Below are 23,374 nucleotides of genomic sequence, written 5' to 3'. Positions count from 1 at the left end.
TATTGTCCCTACCTATGGGGGTGACAAAGGGGGGGGGTCATTTAATATTTTTTTTATTTTGATCACTGAGATATGATCTATCTCAGTGATCAAAATGCACTTTGGAACGAATCTGCCGGCCGGCAGATTCGGCGGGCGCACTGCGCATGCGCCCGCCATTTTGGAAGATGGCGGCGCCCGGGGAGAAGACGGACGGACCCCGGCAGGATCGGTAAGTATGATAGGGTGGGGGGGGGGGGGGATCGGAGCATGGGGGGGTGAATCGGAGCGCGGGAGGGGTGGAACAGAGCACGGGGGGGTAGAACGGAGCACGGGGGGTGGAACGGAGCACGGGGGGGTGGAACGGAGCACGGAGGGGGGTGGATCGGAGTGCAGGGGGGGTGATCAGAGCACGGTGGGGTGATTGGAGCACGGGGGTGAGCGGACAAGAGCACGGGGGGGAGCGGAGCACAGGACGGAGGGGAGCCGGAGCAGTGTACCGGACAGATCGGGGGGCTGGGGGGGCGATCGGTGGGGTGGGGTGGGGGCACATTAGTATTTCCAGCCATGGCCGATGATATTGCAGCATCGGCCATGGCTGGATTGTAATATTTCACCCGTTATAATAGGTGAAATATTACAAATCGCTCTGATTGGCAGTTTCACTTTCAACAGCCAATCAGAGCGATCGTAGCCACGAGGGGGTGAAGCTGGGCTAAACTACCACTCCCCCTGTCCCTGCAGATCGGGTGAAATGGGAGTTAACCCTTTCACCCGGCCTGCAGGGACGCGATCTTTCCATGACGCCACATAGGCGTCATTGGTCGGATTGGCACAGACTTTCATGACGCCTACGTGGCGTCATGGGTCGGGAAGGGGTTAAGCATCATAAATGGTAAGCATCTCAAATTGTTATGACTCACCTTTACAGTATCCAAATCGCCGGCTTTTGATGCTTCAAGCAACCTGTAATCCACATCAGATGTTCGGGCTGGTGTGCTTTCTGGAATCAGAAATATGCAATATTAAGTACATATAGATATTAAGCACAAGCATGGGGCAGATTTATTAATACTGTCTGGTGGGGCACATGTGACATATTGTGTTAGTAGCATCTTGCTGGTCATGTTACACTAGACTTACTGTATTGGCTTACTTCACACGAGTATTTTGTACAAAGGTTTTGATGCATTACAGTTATAAATCTGCTAAGATTTTAAAAAGGGGATTGTCTCAATATCCCAAGGTTTTCGTTTTATTTTTTTCTCTAAGAGTATGCGCAACACAATAAGTATTTGTAAGAAACATTTCAGCATCAAAAAAGTGTCTCTTGGCAGGAAAAATGTGCGTTTTGTTATGATTTTCCCCCAGACATTAAAATGGGTGAAACGCTTAAAAAATGCTGAAATTATTGACATACTGCAGATGTGAAACTGCTTCAGAGGAATCTATCTCAGTGTGGCAATACGTGTGGGGTCTTTGATAAGCACATGTCTGGATATTGACAGGTTGCACAATAACAGGCTACCTAGTTCCTTCACCACTATGTACGGTATGTTGTATACAGACTTTTATACATGCAGTTAGATTTGATCTACAGTTCCTACCTCTGTGCTTCAGTGCTCTATATCCCTATTGATTGCAGCAAACAATCTTTATATCTATCTCAATATTTGGCATAGGCCTTTCATTTTAGTATTTTTTTTTCCGGTTTTCTTTACATATTATTCTGGTAGTACATCATCAGTATTTTATTTGCAAAAAGGTTGTTTGCTCCACTATATTGGGTTATGGTTATAACTTATTTACTGAAGCAGTGAATTTCTGTATACAGTGTTGTGTACAGTATATTATATGCTTATTATGGTTGGTCTGGGTAGACCGTAGCTCTATTTTGGTTGCTTGGTCTGTTCTTTAGAGAATTGATTTTATTCGGTTTTGTGGCTTATTGTATGTCTAAATAAAATACAATTTGTATTATTATTCTGAGGTGAGCCCTGTTTTTTGCACTCCCCTTGTTCTTGTGACAGTAAATGTCTGTTTTCCACAGCAAAATAGCGATGTGTGTGCATACCCACAGATCTATACAGCTACTGTGAATGCACAATAACTGCGCCTTCACCAACATCTTAAATACTTCCCCGTATCTAGTTCCGCAAACTGCTTCTGTCTAAGGAATGACTGCAAAATGTGCAGACCTTCACTTTGTACCATTTAAAGGGAACTTGTCAGCAGGACTGTGCACAGTAACCTACAGTCACTGTCAGGTCGGCGCCATTATACTGGTTAAAATGATACTATGGTTGATTAAATCCGTCTTGTGGTTGTTGTTTAATCTCTCTTTCCAGTGTTGTGTTAATGATATGCTCGTACTCCGGGGCGGCCTGTGGGGGTCTGCGTGCTCCGATTAGCTATTCATAATGCAGACTGCTGACCGGTCGCTGATCCCTCACTGACTTGCCCCCTAGTTTATATAATGAATATATGTACATACTGAAGAAAAAACAAACCTTCTGCAGGCAAGTACTAGCCGTGGCCCATGCGCTGCAGCATTATCGCATGTTTAGTGTCCTAGTAATCACTGTTCTTCATGTTATGCCGGGTTCACACTGCGTTAGCAGCAGCCCGTTCAGCACATACGCTAACGGGCTGCTGTAATGCAAGTGCCGATGTTTTATTGATCAAGTACAAAAAAAAAAATCTATTTTAAAATGGTGTCAACCATGCCTGCGCAGTAGCAGCTATCAGTGGGTATAGAGATCTGATAGCTGCTATTGCGCAGAAGCATTTCTCGGTGCCACTTCTAGCACACATTTATGCATATACATGTGTTATCACATTTTTATTATGTTATCATTATTTTTGGTCTTTGCATTCCATTTACTTTTCATCTATTGCCTTGCAATCATTAATGAGCTGACATACCCATTCTATTATGTTTATTCATCCCTTATTATTTTGTTCATATGTGCATTTAACTATTCAGCATTCATACTTTCACTCAGATACACCCCAGGTTCTTTTTGCACAGTGTTGAATACATTTGACTCCATGCCACAGCGGTTTACATGCTCTGCCTTAGTGCTGGCTGCACGAGTGGCTGCACGGCTTCTATACTGCTTATGTCACCAATTGCCTCTGGATAGTGCGCATGCGCACACCTTGTAGTCCCGTTCACTTCCAGGAGAGCTCCACTTCCGGACCGCATGTGATCCAGGGTGCTTACGGGAGCGCGTCACCGGAAGTGACGTTCAACACAGTGGCGCAAGAAGCCGCATGGGCCAACCAATATCCCAGGAAGGAATTGCATTATCCTTGCATGGTTCTCGCATTAGTCCTGGTCTTTTATGCCTTTTGCCTTTCATATACCCTATAGTCATTTAGTGTGTATATCCTCCTATTGTTTAAATGTATTATACAAGAAAACTACACAGGATTTTTTCACCATACACTCTTTTATAAGAGATCAAGTATAATAAGCCTTGATCTATATCCATTCATGGGCAGGCACATTAATTCAGTTTTGCACTGGCTATCTGTAACCTCTTACAGTATGAGCATAGTTATACTTTCATCTCTCATATCATTGATGGCATACCCTTCCCCCTTCTGGGCACTCTGCTTTTTTATTGGTTTTCCATGTAATATTTTATTAATGTGTTAAATAAAAATTGATTGTATATCTTGCTTCCTGCTTCTCTTCATCGGCTGCTGTTATGCAAGTCTGAGTCTTTGTTGGACTAGTGTAAAAGAAAAGAATAGAGACCAACCGCCCATAGTCATTCTGAAAATAGGAACATTTTCGCAGAATGTAACCCATGACAACATGGCAATAAATAGGTTAGGGGATATCTTCTGGCATATACATTTGATTTAAATATATATTAAAATAGATGTAAATGAATATAAAAGATATCTTTGCAAAGAGTAAAGATTTGTATATATCATGATTGTGGCGATATCCGTTTAAGTCTCGTCTTAAGCACACTTAGGCTATGTGCACACGCATAATGGTCCTCTGCGGATTTTTCCGCAGCGGAATTGAAATCTGCATGGTAAAAATGCTGCGTTTTTGCTGCAGATTTATCACGGATTTACAGCGGTTTTACACCAGCGGTTTTCTATTAGGGAGCAGGTGTAAAGCCGCTGCGGAATCCGCAGAAAGTGACATGCTGCGGAATGTAAACCGCTGTGTTTCTGCCCGTTTTTTCCGCAGCATGGGCACAGCGTTTTCTGTTTCCCATAGGTTTACATTGTAATGTAAACTCATGGGAAACTGCTGCGGACCCGCAGCTGCGGAAGCACTGCAGATCCGCAAAAAATCGGGTATGTTTCCACAGTCGGGAAACGCTGCGTGTTTGACGCTGCATACAGCCGCAGCGTCCAGACGTTACAGCATAGTGGAGGGGATTTCATGAAATCCTCTCTCCACTATGCGTTAGAAGACACAGGTGGCAGACACACTTAGACATGTGGCGTGTCTTTCCAGAACGCAGCATGTCCGTTTACAATGCGGCAGTTGCAGCACCATAAGTTTACCACTGCATCTAATGATTAGTCACATGCATAGTAACTGCATAAACGCAGCTTACTACTCATGTCTACTAATTTAATTAAAGTCTTACCTATCACACCGCTGGAAGTCCACACCCACTGCAGTTCTCGCGATAGCTTGGCTTACCGCGAGAACTGCCGTGCATGTGACCAGGGTTAACTCCGGTCACCCTAGGCTAGTTCTCCCGTGAGAGATAGAGTGTAGGTTGCTGCCGGAGATCTCCGGTGGTCATCTACAAGCTCTGCTAAGTCCGGATGTCAGGCATCCAGATGTAGCAAAGCTGGACTCGCTGTGGGACACTCGTTATTAAGGACTGCGTCGGACCAGGGAGTATACTGTTGGTTTATTTTTTTTTTTTTTCAGAAGATTGATGGCTTCGCTTGGATTGCCAGTGTAATAAAGATGGCAAAACTGTGTGGTGTTTTATTTCATTAAAATACTTTATTCTGCATGTGTGTGTTTTATTAACCCTTTACCAACTATAGGATTAGTAATGGATAGGTGTCTTATTGACACTTCTCCATTACGAAGGCGGCTTAATGACATTGGCTTTATGTTTGTGGTCATTGTCCTACCGCAGAATAAATTTGGAGAAAATCAGATACCATCCCGATGGTTCTGCATGATGGATTATTATCGGCCTGTATTTCTTAGCATTGCGGACACCATTAATACTGACCAAATTCCCAACTCCATTTGCTAAAATGTAGCCTCAAGGAACCTCCACACTTCACTGGTGACCAAAGAAAAATATTGTACTGTTCTCCAATCATTCAGGGACCAAACTGTTTTGTGTTACAGTCAAATATTTCAAATATTGACACCCACTGACATTTTTCTGCACTCAAATTCATATGTTTTCATGCACAAAAGAGATGCTTGGGCTTGTTTCCATGTAGAAGGTATGGGTTTTTGGCGGCAACTCTTCCACAAAGTTAACATCTGGCCAGAATACTAACAGTAGAAGGGTGTAGCAGAGTTCTACTGGTTGCGGAAACATTCTGACCGGATAGAGCTGCTGCACATGCTCCGATTTCAAAAGGGAAGCAAGCACGATGATGTCTGCTGCACTAAATTTCCAATGCAGACATCTATATTCTTCAACATTGCTCATTTCCTGGAGATTCCTTAATATAACTTGAACAGAACATCTTGATACCGCAGCTTCTCGTTGAAACCTTGCTAATTCAATATAACTAAATTGGACTTGATGTGGTCCTCAGTCTTGCCATGGTGTGCTACCTGTCTTCCACCTTTGTAGCAGGAGTTAGGCTATTACTCACCCAGTAGTAAGCCTCCTACACAGTGGATTTCTACTACATATGGAAAACATCAGTATCACTAGTTTGGTATAATTGGTTACTCATACACCTGACGATAATCCGACAATAACCCTAACTTTTTGCAAGTGTACCAAGAAGAATAATGATGCTCTGAAGGTACAAGGTGATCACACTAAGGCCATGTTCACACGTTGCGATTTTTACTGCGGATCCACAGCGTTTTTGACACTGCGGATCTTTTCCATGCGGTGTACAGTACCATGTAAACCTATGGAAAATAAAAACCGTTGTGCACATGCTGTGGAAAAAAAGCAGCAGTTTATTTTCCGCAGCACGTCAATTCTTTGTGCGGATTCTGCAGCGGTTTTACACCTGCTCCATACTAGAAAACCGCAGTAGAATCCGCACAAAAACCGCGGTAAATCCGCGATAAATCTGCAGGAAAAACGCAGTGTTTTTGCCCTGTGGATTTATCAAAATCAGTGCGGAAAAATCAGCACACCATTCCGCAGCGTGTGCACATAGCCTAAATATTGATTTGTTTTAGTTTTCTTTTTTGTTCAGTTTGAATTCTGTTCATTGACAAAAATAAACTTAACACTTCTGTATGTGAGCGTATTCTTACTTTGCAGCATTGTATCCAGACCTGTCATCTAAGGCTTTTGCACAGTATAGCATGTAAGCCATTGTTTTTACTTTTTTTTTATGACTGCACACAGTTTCAGTTTTTTCTTCTTGGACAAAATAAACAAATGCAATTCATTTACCCATGGTTTTAATATAAAGTAATATCGCCCATACGATGAAGGCACTGAATAAACAATCACTCACCGCTTAGAATTTGCTGGACAGCGTCATTTCCCATCTGTGCTGCTGTAAAACCCTGCAGAGAGATGATTGATGCATCAGAGCCAAAGCTCAACAGAAGCCGACACGTCTGCAGGTGACCTCCCAGAGCAGCGCGGTGTAGTGCTGTTTGTCCAAGTGTGTCCAAGGCATTCATCTTAGGAGAAGAAACACAAATGCATTAAAACAAAAGTGTATATAAATCAGGCAAAGTATACAGTCCTTTCAAAAGATGTTATCCTCTAATTTGTCTCTGATAATATGATGGAGCGATGGGAGATAAGAGGTGAGGCCACTTCTAGAGATGCACGCAAATTTTGATCTCTAGAGGTCGACAAAATTTTATTAGTGTGAACTGCAAAAACTTGGCAGTCAATTTTAACATCTTATCTAAACAGATATTAAAGTGACAAAGTAAGTTTTAAAATGCTTCTAGAATATAGAAAACAAGTAAAATAAAAACAGTATGTGCAATGCAAATCGGAATGTAATGCTAAAGTTTACATTAATACAGTGCTCTCCATTGGGCAACCTCAACAGAGTTTCGAAGGAGTCATTCACTCTACAGAAGCCAATGGAGTCACTTTGGATAGTATCCAGTCTCCGTCCTGGCAGGATTCGTCTTCTATACACACACGGAAAGCTCAAAGAGCCCAAGCGCCTGCGAACTGCAGTACTGTGCTCTGCCCTCGACAGGGCAGACAAAGGACGACTGAGCAGGAGCGCTGTGCCGAGCAGACTGTCAATGATGAAGGGACACATCATCCACACGAAGCAAGCAGGAGGACGGCATCGCAAGAGGATGGGAAGCACCGGTCCAATTAGTGCGACACCCCTTGGACCGGCGCGCAGGCGAGTATAATAAAAGCTATTTTTCTTCTCTTACATGTCGGGTTGGGGTCAGATATACAGCACTATAGAATACTGTATATCAACCCTAAAAGGTGGTGGCCATATCTCTTATCGGCCAAACCTGGTGACAGGTTCATTTTAAGTTTCGTAATGAAAAACCTGTGGATACAGGCAGATCTCTGTTCAATCCCTGAGTCTGCAACACACAAGTGAGCTAATTTTTGGTACAGGTTTATAAAATGTATTTTAGTTCACTTTTGGTTTGGGAGAAAATATGGCAAAAATTATGATTGCGAGTCTTTGATTAACTGATCCCAAAGGAAAAATATGAAATATTTTACATTTCCAGAAATGTAACCATAAGATCCGGATCACAGTAAACATTTTTACTAAGGTACTGCTATTTATCCAAATATCAAATACAATCTTTAACACCTTCCATGACAGAGCCATAAATTTACAGCACAGTTGAGATAAACCCTTTGCAATATCCTGCATCATAGTTAAAGAGGACCTTTCACCAAACGTTTCATGTTGAATTGGACACACAATGTAACGGTGGAAGAAAACGTTTTTTTTTCTTAGAAATCATGCCTCTCCGTTGGGGAGATATCAGCAATCAAAGTATTTGGCAGCTAACGAGTTAATGCTTGTTGCATCCAAGTAGGTGTGGTCAGATAGTTTTCACTGGTGACGTGCATGATGTTGACAGATCATAAGCAGGCAGAAAAACTTAGGACAAAAGGGAGTAATGCAACAGTAGTGGCCTGTTGCCATTGGCAGTACCCTACTGGGTGTATCATTTAAAAAAAAAAAAACTTTAAAACTTGACAGAGCGGAAAAATACACACAAATGCAGTACATCATTAAAGCAAAGAAAGATCCGCAGTAGGACTAAAACATAGATTACAAGAGTTGGCCACTTTTTTTTTTGTTTGTGCAGCATACCTCACAAACTGACAAATGTTTCTATCCATACAATGGCTGCTAGTGGAGGAGCATGAGGCCACACCAGTCCATCAGTCTCCTCCAATTATGAAATACCTTACATGGGGCTGTTTTTCTGTAAAGGCAGGGCTGATGGAAGAGAATGTGCAGATTATGAGGAAAACTGCACTAACAAGAAAATATTCAACCCTGATAAACCCAAAATTTTGAGAAAAAACCAACTTCTCCTTTTGTAGTAAAAAAAAATATATAAAATTTGTAATGTCTGCAAACTTTTTTTTTTAAAAGGGACTCTGTCACCTGAATTTGGCGGGACTGGTTTTGGGTCATATGGGCGGAGTTTTGGGGTGTTTGATTCACCCTTTCCTTACCCGCTGGCTGCATGCTGGCTGCAATATTGGATTGAAGTTCATTCTCTGTCCTCCATAGTACACGCCTGCGCAAAGCAATCTTGGCTTGTGCAGGCGTGTACTATGGAGGACAGAAAATGAACTTCAATCCAATATTGCAGCCAGCATGCAGCCAGCGGGTAAGGAAAGGGTGAATCAAACACCCAAAAACTCCGCCCATATGACCCAAAACCAGTCCTGCCAAATTCAGGTGACAGAGTCCCTTTAAAGTTATATTTTCCATACAGTGAAATACATTAAAAAAGCTTTGTTTTTTAATAAAATAGTCCGATCCAGTCCAAGATGGTATAAAAAAACATACCACAGAAAACAGAATAAAAAGGTCATGAGACTTATAATGCATCAACACAAAACAAACTACCGTATATACTCGAGTATAAGCCGACCCCCCTAATTTTGCCACAAAAAACTGGGAAAACCTATTGACTCGAGTATAAGCCTAGGGTGGAAATGCAGCATTTACCGGTGAATTTCAAAAATAAAAATAGATCATTATTTCCCCATAGCTCTGCCATATAGTGCTCTGCACCGTTCATATTGCCCCATATCTGTGCCATATAGTGCTCTGCACCGTTCATATTGCCCCATATCTGTGCCCTGTATGCTCTGCACCGTTCATACTGCCCCATATAGTGCTCTGCACCGTTCATACTGCCCCCATATCTGTGCCCCATATATGCTCTGCACTGTTCATACTGCCCCATATAGTGCTCTGCACCGTTCATACTGCCCCATATAGTGCTCTGCACCGTTCATACTGCCCCCATATCTGTGCCCCATATATGCTCTGCACTGTTCATACTGCCCCATATAGTGCTCTGCACCGTTCATACTGCCCCATATAGTGCTCTGCACCGTTCATACTGCCCCCATATCTGTGCCCCATATAGTGCTCTGCACCGTTCATACTGCCCCCATATCTGTGCCCCATAGATGCTCTGCACCGTTCATACTGCCTCCATAGATGCTCTGCACCGTTCATACTGCCCCCATAGATGCTCTGCACCGTTCATACTGCCTCCATAGATGCTCTGCACCGTTCATACTGCCTCCATATATGCTCTGCACCGTTCGTACTGCCTCCATAGATGCTCTGCACCGTTCATACTGCCCCCATAGATGCTCTGCACCGTTCATACTGCCCCCATAGATGCTCTGCACCGTTCATACTGCCCCCATAGATGCTCCACATAAATCTGTGCTGCTGCTGCAATAAAAAAAAAAAAAAAAGCCATACTCACCTCTCTTGATTGCAGCTCCCGGCGTCTCGTTCCGGCATCCGGTCCCGGCGTCTCTGCACGGACTGATCAGGCAGAGGGCGCCGCGCACACTATATGCGTCATCGCGCCCTCTGACCTGAACAGTCAGAGCGGAGCGGAGCGACGCCGGGAAGACGGAGCGGCGCCCGGCGGCTGGAACGGGGACAGGTAAATATGACATACTTACCTGGTCCCGACGTCCGGCTCCCTCTGCCTGTCCCACGGTCTTCTGTGCTGCAGCTTCTTTCTCTATCAGCGGTCACCGTTACCGCTGATTAGAGAAATGAATAGGCGGCTCCACCCCTATGGGAGGTGGAGCCGCCTATTCATTTTTCTAATGAGCGGTCCCACGTGACCGCTGAAGAGGGGAAGAAGCTGCAGCACAGAAGACCGTGGGACGGCAGGGGGAGCGCCAGGATCGCTGGGACTAGGTGAGTATGCCTCAGCGCCCTCTCCCCCTCGCCCGCCGACCCTGCCACCCACCTTGACTCGAGTATAAGCCGAGAGGGGCACTTTCAGCCCAAAAATTTGGGCTGAAAATCTCAGCTTATACTCGAGTATATACGGTAAATGGTTTTATTATGCAAGCACTGGCTGTAAAACAAAAAATTTAGACATTTAATATCTTAAAGGCCAGCAGAAAAAGGTGGATATGTTATGCTGTGAAAACTAAACAAAAAAAACATATACAAACAATTTGTGGTCTTTTTCCATTCCCTGTAATTAAAAAAAGCCAAGTTTTCTAATGTGCAACTAATTTAATTGCCAAATATGGTTGAAAAGAAAAACCTGCCCCTATACTTTATGGCTTTCAGTCTTTCTCATGCGTCTCCCTAATTACAAGGGATGGGATTGACTTTTCATTTCAAGCTCTAAACCCTCAGAAGCAGTTTGTATTGAAATGACACAAAGAAATCATTGCAGATAGATGGCCAAGATACTCCAATTAAATTACTCACCCTGTTGCCAGGAACAGGGATGAATCAGTCTGAACACCAAAGTAATTTTCATAAAAGCTGAATGCCTTTGAGGTAGTGTAGGATTTTCAGATAAATGTACTGACCTAATATTCTAATTGTATCTAACCCTGAGCTATCTATAAAGATAAAGAGGAGCAGACAGCAGAGATTGGTATAGATAAGAAATCATCAATTCTATGCAGTTATTAATTTTCACTTAAATATTCTCTCTTACCTTAGCTCCATGTTTATGCAGAACTTCAACTACATCGTTGTGTGCTCTTTCAGCAGCTACGTGTAACGGTGTCATGAAACTAAAGCAAAAAAATAAAAATTGTATATATTGTTATGGATCAGATAAATCAAAACTCAAAATCACTGCTTCTCTGTGTGTAGGTAAATTAATTAGCGAGTGGCTGTCCATTTCGAAAAGAGAAAACTATTGTGTACTTCCTCGTCAGCAAATAGGAGCAATTACCTTTAATGAAGCATCTAAGGCACACTGGATGTCTCAACTCAACCAGGGACATCACATGGCAAAAATGGAAATTCCATATTTTACTGAAATATCTATATAACAAACCAATGCTCAAACCATCCATGGATATACCCGTGTTCAGGGAAACTAAAGGCTTACATGGCTGCAAGTGCAATAGTTTTTGGGTGTGGGGAACCACAGACCTGTACCGTCAATCCGAAATAGAGATATAATCAATCGTGTTTGGTGTGTCTAGGATGGCGAACGCAATGCTACGGAACATGGTAGTCATTATTTCATTAGAAAGCTCCATTATAAATTAGCATTATGTCCTAAACTGTGTCTTTCTAACCATATATTTAGGATATAGACATCCATGGTCAGATCCAGGTCATACGAGTCTTGTACATCACAGAAATCTCCACCGCCAGAAGGTCTAAGATTCTATCTGTAAGACGTTTCTATATGTATACCTTTTATTTTGTACTACATTTTCCTTAGGTCTTTTTGTTAAATATATTTGGAACTGTTTAAGCATTGTACTTTTTTTGAATATATATATTAAATCTGAAATTCGTAAATTGGTTACTTGCTGCTTTAAGTGTACCCACAATCTCAAAGAAGAAAACTGTAACCTGGTTGTGTTTCCCAGAATGCAAGAGGAGTACCTATAAGATACTTGGGAAAGTTGGGTGTATATTTGTACTTGTGGGTCACCCAGGGCAAGAAGTGTGGTGTGGATGTGTGAATTGGCTCTAAGGTACGCTTAGCCCATTGTAAACCTAAAGCGATAGGTTTGCGGACGAACGAGTGCGACACACACATATATATATCTATCTAAATAGAAGCAAAATATGTTGCATATAAATTATTTTCAATCTTCTTCACTCACAACATAAAGAGATATTAAACGTAAATATATTTGCATTGTATGGAGTAAATGTGCAATTCCTCAATCTTTAAAGGGAAGGTGCCACCAGTTTTCTGTTTTTTTTTTTGTTAAATTAAGCTTAAAATAGTAATTAAAATGTATTAATGCAATGTTTGCAAACATTTCTATATGAAAAATATTATATTATTTTTACAAATCTATATAATTCCCACTAGGGGGAGCATTTTCCATTTTAGACCTCAAGCAGCTATAGTAAGACATACCAGCTTTACTGTTAGCTGGAAAATTGAGGCAGTGACTGCTGACATCACCATTTCCCTTCCCTTGGGTGGTCTAGTATCCCTGGGGCAGAATGTAGAGTAGCATCACAGGGCAGCGCCATTTTGTGGGTGACTGCCCTGTGATCTGCTATCACAGGTAGTTACTGTCTCTTTCTCCCATCAGTCTTCATATGTTCTCTCTCGCCCAGATTACATGTATTTCTCACCCCCCCTCCACAATGTTTGGCCATTCACTGCAGACCTGAAGCTCCTTATCTTATCTTACTGAGGGATAAATCACAACTCCTGCTGAGCAGCTGACAGCTCCTGCTCCCATAATGCTAATGGTACACTCCCGCATTTTACTCCTGTTAATCTAGGATCTGTTATGCTGAAATCAGTACGGCTTTTGTTAGCAGATCCGAGGGCTCCATGAAAATGGCAGCAGAACACTCCCAGTCTGAATTGTGCAGCCCACAGAGGCTTCATTATAATAGATAGGGTCGTTATCTCCTATGACCATGGGGTGCCGTATTATGACACTGAAAGTGTCTTGCTGCTACTGTGAGAGCAAGATTTCAGCTCACAGTACCTTCTTTAAACTCCTACAACACAAAATATATTTCAAATGCAATCAAAACTTGGTTATAACAGAATGTTATGCTACATTACATTGATTTATTAATGATCTACAAACGCGGTACCTTCCCTTTAATGCTATAATCACACTTGGCAGTAAAGGTGCAAGACAGAGGTACGACATTACCATGTAACAAACACAAAAAATTAAAGTGCCAATCTCATTTACTGTATTGTAGTGTTTGGCCATTGTGGTAATTAACAGCATGAAAATATCACCGTAAGAAAATGCTAAGAAATGGTGTAAGTAATGATTCGTTTTAGCTTCATCGCTAACATAATACCTATTGTTACTCCAGACTGGTCAAACTTAACAGATTATACTACCTCCCTATGAACTGCAATGTCACAAGCCGAACACATACTCTTTATTCTTCTCGTTGACGCTGGCTCCCTTCCTGAGCAACAACTCTGTTATTTGTTTCCTTTTCGGGTGGAGAGAGGCCACTGCGCAGTGCTGTAAAAAGGTAGCAATGTTAGATAAAACAAAATAAAAAACTCAAGTAAGCACATACATAAAATGCCTAAAAGCGCACTTAGGTTTTTCAGCTTTTTCCGATATCATCTCTATCTTTGTTTGTCTTGTAAAAAGACTGCCTTAGGAATATATAACAGATGGAATCTCTCAGTCATTTATCAAATGCCTGGCTCAGATGCACAACGCACAGAGCAAAATCTAAGAGGGTGATCAATGGTAAATTATGCTCCTCCGAAAACAATTTCGATTTTATAACTGCAGTGCCAGAGATGAGCAATGCCCATGTCATTGAGGCAAGTAAGAAGCCAAAGAATAAATTGCCTACTTGGTACACTGGGCTGAAACCAAGCATTGCCTCCATAAAAACAAACTTTCGCTTGGGTAGTACAATGCACAAATCACCAAAAGGAATAGAATAAACATTGTTCATATGTTGCATTAGTCAATCAATTTCTCATATTAAGATGTGATGGTGAACCTTTTAGAGACAGAGTGCCCAAATGGCAAACCAATACCCACTTATCACAAAGTGCCAACACGGCAATTTAATCTGGGGCTTAATCAGACACCACAGAAGACTTGCAAAAGTCTATACAGACAGACCATGAATAACTGATGCGCACTGAACAATCTGTGAAAGCTCAGTAAGCATAGACGGTCATAGGTCACAAAGTGCGATGCACCCCTGAGAACAATGATCTTTTGCGCTGATCATTTCACTCGAACGAGTGCTCATCTCCGGCCTGATAACACTGAAGATTATACTGAAACAATCGTTAGGTACAAATACAGCTGAACTCCATGAAATAAACTCTCCTAGCAATGCGGTTAACAATTGTGACTAATACCAGTCAGTCATACTAGTTACGGTGATATCCAAGTTAAGTATGAAATGGAATGTCAAGCTTCATAAAGGTTATTTAGGTTCAAACTAACAAATGGTAATTTTTATGCAAGAAAGTTGAAATAATGCAATCTTTCCACCAACAGGTAGAGCCAAAGCCAATTGTTCTCACCAGTGCAGTCTCGTGTGACTGTGGCTGCTTGAAATTGATGATCTCCAAAGCAAGGGACTTCTTCACTTTGGCCAGGTCTGCCTCCCTGGCAGCCTGCAGTAGAGAATGTCCTTTGAATTCATCTGCAATTCAGATAGATTGACTTAGTGAACAGCTTCCGATTGGAAATAATCAATCTCATAATAAAAGTAGACTTATTATGGCTTTGATAAAGTATTAAGACATGAAGAATGTATGAAATTACAGTCCAGATATGATAAATAGGACTCATAGGAATCGTATCATTTAAGAGGTTCAACAATATACAAAAGATAGAAAAAGTCTACCTTCTCATGTTAAAATGACAGGACAGATTCTCTGTCATGTGAAAAAAAAATCATACCAAGAAAAATCATTTCAGAACTTTATCTACCTTTAATATCACCCATAAAATGTCCATTGAGAACAACAAATAATTTTTAAGTTGAAACTACTAATAGCAACTATAATAATGACGTTGGATAAGTGTGAACAACCTCTTTATTGGGATGTGGTTGTGTTCAAAATGATCAAATCACATTTATGTTAAATAGTAGTGCGTCCACAACTACCAACATTTACAAGGATTCTGACATTTTCGTAGCTACAATTTACCACAAAAGCCATGGTCCATAATCAGTTAACAACACAGCAAAGGGATCCCATTGTTGAAAGTTATCCGTCAGAAGAAAAGCACAAAACAATTTCCAAGGAATTCAATATACCATGAAAAACTGAAGACGGTCATCAAAAAGGGACTTAAATTTGGCAAAAGGGTGACATCACCTAGAACAAGATCTCTATCAAAAATTGATGAAAAGACCAGAAGAAACTTTGGGAAGCTGCCAATAAGCTTACAGCGACATTAACGGAGCTGCAGGAATTTCTGCAAAATACTGGTTGTATACTGCATGTGTGAACTATTTCCAGTGTTCTTCAGACGTCTGGCCTGTGGGGTAGGGTGGCAAGACAGAAGCCTTTCCTTACATATGAAAACATCTAAGCTTGGAACATTTTCCCACATTTCTCTATACAAGCCAGAAATACTAAAGGGAGGTAGTCACAGCATGTAATGACTGTTTAAACCAAGTACAGGCAGTGGTGCTTCATGGCAGGGACATTTGTTTAAGTGCACCTTCACAGCTGGTTATTTTTCCATGTATCACCATCCTTCTTTGGCTCTATAAAACCAGAGCTGCCAATCTAAGAAAGGGGCGAGTGGAGATAGAGGGAGAACAAGCGAGTAGGAAGGTGCATTTAAAGGTTTGACCATGCCATGATGCACCAAGTGCCTGCATTTAGTTTAAGCAGTTATCATGCGCTACAGATTCTCTTTAAAAAGGACAGAAATTGTAAGCATGGCTTTGGAACCGAACATAAATAAAAGCTGAAAATAAAGAAAAACTTTGAGATTATTCCTGATACCACTTACACGTTAATCTCTCCTTGAGCTCTGGAGTAGGGGCCATGTCCACTGCACTTTTTCCATGGCAATTGACTAGTGTTGGATCTGCGCCATGGCTCAACAGCAGAGAGCAAACTTCAACCCGATTCTTTGATGCAGCCTCATGTAATGGTGTAAACTGCCAGAGATCCATAGCGTTGACGCAAGCTCCATGCTGAAAAAAAAGACCAACATTTTTCTTCACAAAACTAAACAGACAAATCTCAAAACAGATGGCAATTCCATATTGCCCAACTCAAAAGGCACTGAAAATGAACAGAACAAGCAGACCAAACATGATCATAGTGAAGACAGGCGACTGCATAGTTTACTCTCTTCATTCACATGCGCTGAAGTTCTTAAAACAGACAAGCAAGCAGAGTAAGACCTGAATTTACCCTGCAGATTTGATTGAGAGGAGAATAACCCTTTAACCATTTTGTGACCACACCAAATATTTCAAATTTGATCCTTGAAAGGGAACCTGTCACCCCCAAAATCTAAGGTGAGCTAAGCCCACCAGCATCAGGGGCTAATCTACAGCATTCTGCAATGCTGTAGATAAGCCCCCGATGTAACCTGAAAGATGAGAAAAAGAGGTTAGAGTATACTCACCCAGGGCGGTCCCGCTGCCTGTCCGGTCCAATGGGCGTCGCGGTCTGGTCCGTGGCCTCCCATCTTCTTACGATGACGTCCTCTTCTTGTATTCACGCTGAGGCTCCAGCGCAAGCATACAATGTCTGCCCTGTTGAGGGCAGAGGAAAGTACTGCAGTGCGCAGGCACCGGGAAAGGTCAGAGAGGCCTGGCACCTGCGCACTGCAGTACTTTGCTCTGCCCTCAACAGGGCAGACATAGTATGCTTGCGCTGGAGCCGCAGCGTGAATACAAGAAGAGGACATCATCGTAAGAAGATGGGAGGCCCCGGACCGCGATGCCCATCGTACCGGGACCGCCCCTAGGTGAGTATAATCTAACCTCTTTTTCTCATCTTTCAGGATACATCGGGGGCTTATCTACAGCATTCCAGAATGCTGTAGATAAGCCCCTGATGCTGGTGGGTTAAGCTCACCTTTGATTTTAGGGGTGACAGTTTCCCTTTAAGTTTCTGAATTTTTCACCATATCCCATTGATTCTACAACAATTTTTTGCACATTGTACTTTGGTACTGGTAAACTTGGGTCGATATTATTTGGGCTTAGTCATGAAAACGTCAGATTTTACAAAAATAAAAAAAATTGCAATTTTTAAGCTATAATTGCCAAATATACTTAAATTTAGTAATTATAGTACACAAAATAGTGAAATAACATTTAACATCTGTCTATTTTTCTTCAGCATGCTTTTCAAATGCCCTATTATGTTAAAAGGGTTTAAAAAGTTTAGCCTCATTTTTTTTTTTTTTAAACAAATTTTTACAAAACTTACATTTTTTTACAGACCTATTCAGTTTTGAAGTGACTTTGTGTTGGACAACCCCCCAAATTTATACCATTTTACATACAGCACCCCTCAATAGATTCAAAACTACTGGCAGTTTGCTAACCCTTTCTTCACAGGAATTTTCACTTTTTCATTTTGTTCTACTAAAATGTTGCTAAAGTTTTACGAGTCCACTGTAGCCGACACATCCTGAGGCTATTACTTTACCTCTGACTATCATGGCAACCATCGGGACCACACAATCTCTGGGTGCGAAAGGGATTAAACAGCGAGTCCCCTCCCTCTGTTAAACGGCCAGGATGGGTTGTATACCAATAATCATAAAAGCAGCTAACACCTGCTGTATTTTCACCTCTCAGGGGATACTATTCTCTTTTTTGTCAGGTCAGTAATATTAATTTTTCACATGTAAAGCATTGCACGTGTGGTGCTGGTGTGTTGCTCTAAAAAATACGGCAGTTGTCCAATGTGCTTTTTTTGTTGATATGGTTAAAATAGCTAAATAAGGTAGTAGTTTACAAGATATTGGAAAAGTATAAGTAAACACAGCAGCTATACGCCATCAGAAGTCATGCAGAATCAATCACCAACCTTAAGTAATAATTCTGTTACTTCAAAGTGTCCATAGGAACAAGCATTATGCAGAGGCACCAGCCCGCTGGAGAGGAAACAACACCACATATGAGTACAGCATAGTAATAACAGCTACGATAAGAGAAATGTGTTAGTCATGGCTCTTATTACACCCCCTCTACTTCGAGTGATACCCCCACGAGCCTTTCACAACAGCACATTCTTTGTTATTTTCTATCCACTAGTAAAATGTGGCCATTCTCAGTGCTCTGGGGAAATTGAGGTGGGAATACCTCGGTTCGCCCCCTTGCATGCACATCAGGAAGATCCATACACAGATTATGGCTTGACCCAATAAATAGACATTTTAACCTTAATATAACACAATGATTAAAGGGGTTGTATGAAACAACCACTGGATTAGTGATAACTACTAGATCAGTAACGGTGAGACCATGGAGAACCCCACCAATCAGCAAAACAAGCCATTTTTACCACTAATAGAACGGACAGGCAGCATGCAATGTCTTCTGCTCTGTACATTCTCTATGGGACTGCCGCAGTGTGCCAGCTTTCTCCAGCAGCCCCATGGGGAATGAAGAGAGCGGTGGTCGTGCATGTGCCCTGTCTCTCATCCACCAAGGCTGGATGTGCAGCTTTTTTACCAAGGTGTAAAAGGGTTGTCCCAGGCATCGGTCATCAATATCAGGTCAGTGGTTTGCAGGTTTCGCAGTGGCCCCCCCCACAAGTCACCCCAGTTAGGAAATTATACGCCTTTGGGAATTTACCTACAGGTGTAGTGATCATTTTGACTCCATTGGTCTTTTCCAGAAACAGACAGCGGTGGATGTTGCTGAGTGAAAACTGCAAACTGCCGTTGTAGTGACTAGTACGCTATGCCCAGCTCTTGCTTTTGGAGACATGCACCTGTAAGTTAGGTGGGATCTCATCGCTTTAGAAATGCCAAACATGTGGACGCTATATGCGGTTTAGGTACACTGTGGAGCTCAGAAGGGAGGGAGGCATTTGAATTTGGGAGCGTAGAATTTGCAGAATTTCTTTTGAGGTGCAAGGATGACAGATGACAGACCTGAGTGGGGGCTTGCTTTTTTTGTGGATTGAGTTGAAGCTTTTATTGGAAACATTTTACATAACGTTTGGGATCACATTTATCCGGCACTCTATGCTGAGCACTTACATCTGGATTTCCATCTAAATCTCTAAGAGACTTGATTCAGATGAAACCCCCTAGGGATCCATTCACTATAAAGAGGCAGCAGTTACACTGGACTCAATCTGGCTTCTGTTCAGCAGTGTTTTTTTCATAAGAGCACAAAACTGTGGCAGACGGCACTTATGCAATACTAAAAAGAAAAACTTCGCCGGATCAGAGGTCACACGGCGTCCACAGTGCATGTATCTGCCTCATTACAGGGAATCTTCCACCGGGGTTCCATCTGAATCATGTATTTCAGAGTTTTACATGAAAATCCTGGTGTAAGTTCACAGTACAGAGCGCAGGATAAATGTGCGCCAAGCCTTACTGCAATCTTTGGGAGGCAGAATGAACAAAGCAGCAGGCGAAGAATTGGTTCTATTTTTTAAGCTTTCCTCTTGCAGTATAAGTGATAAGGCGAATTTGTTCTTCTGGTCGGTGCAATTACAACGATACTAGATTTATATAGTCCAGATTTTTTATGTTTGGCTGCTGTCACACTAAAAAAACTTTTTTATTGCAAAAAAATAGTTTTAGCATCGCCATATTTTGACAGCTATAATTTTTCCATGTTTTGTCCCACAGAGTCATGTGAGGGCTCAACTTAGGAAGCTAAACTCAGGAAGAGTTGAGCTTTTTATTGGTACCATTTTGAGACACATGATTTTTTTTATATCTTTCTGCTCCGATTTTTGGAAGGCAGAATGAACAAAAAACAGCAATTCAGGAATATTTGGTGAGAGGGTGGGGGTTATGTCGCTCCGCGTGTGGTAAAATTGATACTGCAGCATTTTTCTTCGGGTCAGTACAATTATAGTGATATCCATTTATATTGTTTTTTTATATATATATATTTGGCGTTTGTACACAAAAACCTTTATAGAAAAAAATATTTTTGCATCGCTTTATTCTAAGAACTATAACTTGTTTTTCGGCTCACAGAGCTGTCTGATGGCTTCTTTCTTGTTTTTTTTTCAGCAGTACTATATTTATATTCGTCTTTTTTATCGCGTTTCATTCCACTTTGTTGATAAAGCGTTTTATTTTTTTTGATGGTGTTCACTTGAGGGGTGAACTAGTGGGTTAGTTTCATAAGTCGGGTCATTATGGATGCAGCGATACCAAATATGTGTACTCTTATTGTATATATGTGTGTACTAAATATATAAATATATATATATATATATATATATATATATATATATATATATATATATATATATATATATATATATATATTTTACAGACCAAACATTTGGACACCCATTCTCATAAAAAGATTTTTTTGTACTTTTCAAAGTGTGAAACAACTGAAATTATGTCTTATATTCTAGGTTCTTCAAAGTAGCCACCTTTTGCTTTGATGACCGCTTTGCACACTCGTGGCATTCTCTTGATGAGCTTCAAGAGGTAGTCACCGGGAATGGCTTTCACTTCACAGGTGTGCCGTGTCAGATTTAATAAGTGGGATTTCTTGCCTTATAAATGGGGTTGGGACCATCAGTTGTGTTGTGCAGAAGTCTGGTGGATACACAGCTGATAGTCCTACTGAATAGACTGTTAGAATTTGTATTATGGCAAGAAAAAAGCAGCTAAGTAAAGAAAAACGAGTGGCCATCATTACTTTAAGAAATGAAGGTCAGTCAGTCCGAAAAATTGGGAAAACTAGGAAAGTGTCCCGAAGTGCAGTTGCAAAAACCATCAAGTGCTACAAAGAAACTGGCTTACATGAGGACCGCCCCAGGAAAGGAAGACCAAGAGTCACCTCTGCTTCTGAGGATAAGTTTATCCGAGTCACCAGCCTCAGAAATCTCAGGTTAACAGCAGCTCAGATAGGAGACCAGGTCAACGCCACATGGAGCCTAGCAGCAGACACATCTTTACAACAACTGTTAAGAGGAGACTTTGTGCAGCAGGCCTTCATGGTAAAATAGCTGCTAGGAAACCACTGCTAAGGACAGGCAACAAGCAGAAAAGCCTTGTTTGGGCTAAAGAACACAAGGAATGGACATTAGACCAGTGGAAATCTGTGCTTTGGTCTGATGAGTTCAAATGAGATCTTTGGTTCCAACCACCATGTCTTTGTGCGACACAGAAAAAGTGAACGGATGGACTCTACATGCCTGGTTCCCACCGTGAAGCATGGAGGAAGAGGTGTGATGATGTGGGGGTGCTTTGCTGGTGACAATGTTGGGGATTTATTCCAAATTGAAGGCATACTGAACCAGCATGGCTACCACAGTATCTTTCAGCGGCATGCTATTCCATCAGGGTTGCGTTTAGTTGGACCATCATTTATTTTCCAACAGGACAATGACCCCAAACACACCTCCAGGCTGTGTAAGGGCTATTTGACCAAGAAGGAGAGTGATGGGGTGCTACGCCAGATGACCTGGCCTCCACAGTCACCAGACCTGGACCCAATCGAGATGGTTTGGGGTGAGCTGTACCGCAGAGTGAAGGCAAAAGGGCCAACAAGTGCTAAGCATCTCTGGGAACTCCTTCAAGATTGTTGGAAGACCATTCCCAGTGAGTACCTCTTGAAGCTCATCAAGAGAATGCCAAGAGTGTGAAAAGCAGTCATCAAAGCAAAAGGTGGCTACTTTGAAGAGCCTAGAATATAACACATGAATATAACATAATTTCAGTTGTTTCACACTTTTTTGTTAAGTATATAATTCCACATGCGTTAATTCATAGTTTTGATGCCTTCAGTGTGAATGTACAATTTTCATAGTCATGAAAATACAGAAAAATCTTTAAATGAGAAGGTGTGTCCAAACCTTTGGTCTGTACTGTGTATGTGTATATTTTAACTTATTTTAAAAAGACCGCCCCATTGATATATATCATTATAATACATTTTGATTATTTTTTTTATATATATATATTTTTACAATTTTTTTTACTTTTTTTTGTTACTTTATCTCACTTAGGGACTTTAATTTTTTACAGGCTGATCGCTTATATACCATGGGGATGCAGGAGCAAAATGTCAGTGCTGCACTGACCGACAAAGTTACTGATCATGCACTGCGCATGATCTAGCAACTTTGCTAGCTCTGGTGGCCCAGATCTAGTCATGACGACATCGGGTGACCATGGCAACAATTGGGCAATGCAATGACATCACAGGGTCTCTGACTCAAGCGCAGAGGGGCTGTCTTCCCTCTGCTTGCTCCCAGAATGCTGCGATCGAGTTCAACATGTGCCCGCAACAGCCGCGGGTAGAATCGCGATCCACCCGCGCTTCTGTGAAAGCGCCGGAAATCCCACCCATCGGTGACCTCGTCACATCATCGCAGGTCATCGATGGGTTGACATGACAACCAGAGATCTAAAGCAGACCTCTACGGTCGTCATAGGCAGATTGCTATGAGCGCCGTCCGGTGTCATTTCTGCTACATACAGGCAATCTGATCATTAAGGTAAGGAGGTAAACACATTTTAGGGTAAAGTCAATGGTGTCTTTCAAACGTATATGTTGTTCATAAAATAAACAAGTTACAGCTCTTGAAGAATTGGGAGAAAATAAACATAAAAGTGCAGCTCAAAATAGCTCCAGCAGGAAAGGTTTTAAAGAGGTATCCATGAGAAAGGTGATACCTTCCAATCAATTGAATTCCAAATGCTGGGGCCCCACCAATCTCGAGAACCAGTGCTCTGAAGAGCCCCATGTGAATAGAGTGGAGGATGATCATGCGCACCGTCGTGCCATTCATTCTAATGGAACCAGCTGAGTGCTGCGCTTGGCAATCTTAAGCAGTCTTAAGCAGCAATCTTAGGGCAGCACAGTGGCGCAGTGGTTAGCACAGCAGCCTTGCAGC

At 41.8% G+C, this 23,374-nt stretch overlaps 1 protein-coding gene across 3 annotated transcripts in view; it reads right to left on the bottom strand.

Annotated features, from left to right (window-relative positions):
• Window positions 1-23,374, bottom strand: part of TNKS (tankyrase) — a 310,108-nt gene that overhangs the window by 77,478 nt on the left and 209,256 nt on the right. For all 3 annotated transcript variants that reach the window (XM_069742119.1, XM_069742100.1, XM_069742109.1), the window contains exons 7-13: window positions 18,350-18,416; window positions 16,305-16,491; window positions 14,855-14,976; window positions 13,726-13,817; window positions 11,327-11,405; window positions 6,649-6,820; window positions 903-982 (exon numbers count right to left, since the gene is read on the bottom strand). In XM_069742119.1, coding sequence (XP_069598220.1) covers window positions 903-982; window positions 6,649-6,820; window positions 11,327-11,405; window positions 13,726-13,817; window positions 14,855-14,976; window positions 16,305-16,491; window positions 18,350-18,416 — 799 coding nt within the window. The remainder of the gene's footprint in view (window positions 1-902; window positions 983-6,648; window positions 6,821-11,326; window positions 11,406-13,725; window positions 13,818-14,854; window positions 14,977-16,304; window positions 16,492-18,349; window positions 18,417-23,374) is intronic.

This window comes from Ranitomeya imitator, chromosome 1, assembly GCF_032444005.1.
Source record: "Ranitomeya imitator isolate aRanImi1 chromosome 1, aRanImi1.pri, whole genome shotgun sequence".
Lineage (NCBI taxonomy): Eukaryota > Metazoa > Chordata > Amphibia > Anura > Dendrobatidae > Ranitomeya > Ranitomeya imitator.
This window is presented reverse-complemented; position numbering and strand designations above follow the sequence as displayed.